We start from the raw sequence: 4442 nt of genomic DNA, 5'->3' as shown, positions 1-4442 counted from the left end.
CCCCCCCCTCTCTCTCTCTCTCTCCCCTCACTATTTCAGAGTCTTTGATTATGTTACGATGAAAAGCTAGGGCAATTTATAATTGTTCCTGCACGACCACCACTGCTACTAGTGCACTATAGATATAGGAAAATAAATATTATTGTATATTATTGGTGTTATAATGTGCTTTGTGGGAGCTAGTGAAAAATACATAAGAAAATATATAGCAATCTGTGCCATATTAGTATTGGTATCATCACCATGGTGGGTGTCACGCTTCTCATGAGATTCAGCCTCCTCCTCCTCCTACTTGCTGGATCACTGTCACTTTTATGGCCTTCTTTTGCTGCAGGTATGCCCCTTTTATTTATTTATACATATTCCGTAGCAGCTTTTCATGACAGTCTTATATATATATATATATATACATATTGAGCCTCTTTAGTTCGTTAACCTGACTTCGCTAGCTGAGATGATCAAATTTACTTAACCATTAGAACTTTGCATTCGTTTACATCTTTTAATTTGGTTCAATACGTTTCCGCAGTGTAAGCATATATACATATATAGAAGCTAATAAGGCCTTATCATAATTATACTAATTAACTTCATTCATTTTTTAATTTGTTGAGATATTGAGATCTGTTCTTAATTATATATTGATGGAATTATATATGCATGGCAGGTGGACGATCAAAGTTTATTGGTAACTTGGTAGCGGATGTGGATCATACAATACAACAAGCGATGATGCATCAAGTATTATTAGTAACCATATGATGCTTAGTTATTAATTAGTCTCATTTAATTAATTTCCTCTTTATAAGTACTTAGCTTACATGCAATGTGTGCTAATTATAAGTAATTCACCCCACTTAATTCAGTACACATCAATACATCAACATATTCGTCTCCAAAATTTGAAGTTAGCTCTTCATTTACTTCTTAAGTCTTAATTAATTATTATATTTGAAGCCTTAGCTAGCTTGTACCTTAATAGTTCACTTGGTGCAGAACACATGAACACACCACACATGACACAGAAATTATCATTTGATTTCTTTATTCTTTACTCTTTTTCCATCTTGTCATGCATTGCGCTGGGATATCTTGCAATCGAATCCTGTTTTCTGTTTTTGATGGATTTCGAATTTCGAATTAATTGTTGTTCACTAATTATATTATCATAATTAATTGCAAGGATGGACCGATAACGAAGCGACTGATGGATGAAGAAGAAGTAAACACAATCCACGAAAGGGTTCTAAGGGCTAATACAAGAGATTATGGAAGCTATAACCCAGCCCCAAAACTTTCTAAGCCTCGTTCCAAGCGCATTCCAAACTAAATACGTGCTTCACTATATTATTATATTATTAGGGTTTGGTCCTACTACTCGAAATAATGTAATTAATAATCATCGATCTATATCTTCAAGATAAATACTTATTATCAAGTTCTCTGAAGCAAATTATTAGTTAATAACTTCGCAATATTATGTAGAATATTAATGTATAAATGATAGATTAATATCATATCTCTTCTAGTTTAACCTTTTAGAGATTTCTTATTTCATTATCTATCATAGGTTTTGTTTACTGTTTTACTCTAATTTTCATGTGGAGCTGAATTATCCATAAAATTTACCCGCACGTGATTTTTTGGTTAGAAAACAGTCATGTCATAGATCTGTAGAAATTCAAAATGTTAATGACCAATACAATAATTTCAATGAGGTACGGTCTGATTTATGCATGTATCAATAATACATTGGCATTTGAGACAAAAATATAAAATCTTTATATTTGTGTATAGTATTTAAAAATAATAAACATAACACTAATATGTATTGTCTAATATTATATTTAGTTATAAAGAATAAGAATATCACACAATTAAAAATGATAATTTATCCACATATTTTAATTTAAAAATGAATTAAATTTTAAAAAGAAATTGAAATTAGAATACTCTTGACGTTAAGACGGCATTTGAGTCATTAATTTTGACGGAGTTAATAATTTTATTATAGTAAAAATAGTAAAGAATTCATTTTAATTGGTTAAATCAAGAATGTGACTCTTATTTTTAAAAGAGCTTAAAAAAATAAACACACCACTTATTTAAATATAACTCAATTAACTCAACTTGATAAGTAAAGAGAAGTACATGGTTGTTTATACTAATAAGAGAGGGAGACACTTTCACGACTTAGGCAACGAGAGACTAATGCATAACACTATATAAGAACATATATTCTAAACTAGTTAAACTACTTTAATTAACAAAACAAACATAAAGATATATATGCTCCTGCATCATTCTCCCTAGATTGAAAAGATCTCCTTCATTATCCTTCTTAAATTGAAAAAGGCTCAGCTTCTAGTAGCAGAAGATCCCCTTGGTAAGTGCATCTAGTTTTGAAAGATGTGAAAAGACATCGTTCAGTTTGATTCTTTTAACCATCTGATCTACATGTCATAATGGAGTTAATATAATCTTCTTTCCATTTTTGATGAAAAAGTATATATTCTTGAAACCATTATGAATAGCTCTACGATCATATTGTCAAGGACGTCCTAAAAGTAAGTGACACACATCCATTGGGATAATATCATACCATATTTTATCTTTATATTTACTTCTCATAGAAAATTTAATACAACATTGCTTTGTTACTTTAACTCTCACTACAAGAAAAAAGGTCTGTCGCTGCACTTTTTTCTTGCCACGCTTTAAAAAGGTGACCAAAAGGAATCAACGGCTATACTTTTATGAGGGTGGCGGTTGATTAGAGATTTGGAACGCTTTTTCTTACCACACTTCAAAAGCGTGGCCATAGAAGAAAACATGCACACTTTTATGAGGGTGGAGACTGATGAGTAATTTGGCCACGCTTTTTGTCACGCTTCAAAAGCGTGGTCATAGAGAATAAAAATAGGTGCGCTTTTAAAGTGTGGCTAGCTTATTTTCCTATAGTCACATTTTTAAAGCGTGCTTATATCCTCTAATTATTTGGGCACCCTAAAAAGCGTAGCAACAGGGTTCCATAAAAAATTAATTTTCCACCAAATTTTTTTTTCAAACAGTTTTAATTTTTTTCTAGAAGATAACCTCAAAGAACCCTCAACCTTAACATTCACTCATGCTGAGAACCCTAGATGGAATCCATTTTCATCTTCATCAACCCTCAAAAGATAACCCTCGGAGAACCCTCAACCCACTCTCTAAGAAACCTTCGCAGCCCTCTGATGAGCGGATAATTTATACGCTTTTTGGCATTATTTTTAGGTAGTTTCTAGTATGTTTTAGTTACTTTTTAGTATATTTTTATTAGTTTTTATGTAAAATTCACATTTCTGGACTTTACTATGAGTTTATGTGTTTTTCTGTGATTTCAGGTATTTTCTGGCTGAAATTGAGGGACCTGAGCAAAAATCTGATTCAGAGGCTGAGAAAGGACTGCAGATGCTGTTGGATTCTAACCTCCCTGCACTCGAAGTGAATTTTCTGGAGCTACAGAAGCCCAATTGGTACGATCTCAATTGCGTTGGAAAGTAGACATCTTGAGCTTTCCATCAATGTATAATAGTCCATACTTTGCCCGAGATTTGATGGCCCAAACTGGCATCCAAACTCCCACCAGAGACCCTTTTCTGGCATAAAACGTCAGAACTGGCACCAAAGCTGGCGTTTAACTCCAAGGATGGCCTATGCACGTGAAAGCTTCAAGGCTCAGCCTAAACACACACCAAGTGGGCCCTGGAAGTGGATTTCTACACTATCTTTTCTGTAAACCTAGTTTACTAGTTTAGTATAAATAGCACTTTTTACTATTGTATTCGGGGTTTTTGACCTTTTTGGCTTATCTTTAGATTGTTGGATTGTATTATGCCATTTTGGAGAGGCTGGCCATTAGGCCATGCCTAGACCTTGTTCTTATGTATTTTCCAACGGTGGAGTTTCTACACCTCACAGATTAAGGTAAGGAGCTCTGCTGTTCCTCAAGTATTAATGCAAGTATTATTATTTTTCTATTCAATTCATGCCTACTTCTCCTCCAAGATATACTCTTGTACTTAATTCAGTTAAGTCAGAATGAAGGGGTGACTCGTGACAATCACCTAATCTTCGTTACTCACTTAGCCAAGATCCACATGTTTGACAACCACAAAGCAATCTACATGATGTTCAACGTAGTCATTGGACGACAGCTAGAGTATATTCTCTTTGGTCTCTGACCCACGGATCTGAATCACCTCTCCTGATAACAGAGCATTCGAATCCGTGATATTAGAGCCTTTGAGGTATAAGCTAGAATCAATTGGCAGTATTCTTAGATCCGGAAAGTCTAAACCTTGTCTGTGGTATTTTGAGTAGGATCTGGGATGGGATGACTGTGACGAGCTTCAAACTTGTGACTGTTGGGCGCAGTAACAGTGTGCAAAAGAATAAATGTA

General features: G+C 34.0%; 1 protein-coding gene across 1 annotated transcript; it reads left to right on the top strand.

Moving 5' to 3' along the window:
- Positions 1–13: 13 nt before the first annotated feature.
- Positions 14–1541, top strand: LOC107459068 (uncharacterized). Its single transcript, XM_016077279.3, has 3 exons — positions 14–334; positions 668–741; positions 1184–1541. The coding sequence occupies exons 1-3, from the start codon at positions 244–246 to the stop codon at positions 1328–1330; spliced, it is 312 nt and encodes a 103-aa protein (XP_015932765.1). The 5' UTR covers positions 14–243; the 3' UTR covers positions 1331–1541.
- Positions 1542–4442: the final 2901 nt, after the last annotated feature.

The sequence above is a fragment of the Arachis duranensis genome, chromosome 7, assembly GCF_000817695.3.
Source record: "Arachis duranensis cultivar V14167 chromosome 7, aradu.V14167.gnm2.J7QH, whole genome shotgun sequence".
NCBI lineage: Eukaryota > Viridiplantae > Streptophyta > Magnoliopsida > Fabales > Fabaceae > Arachis > Arachis duranensis.
This window is presented reverse-complemented; position numbering and strand designations above follow the sequence as displayed.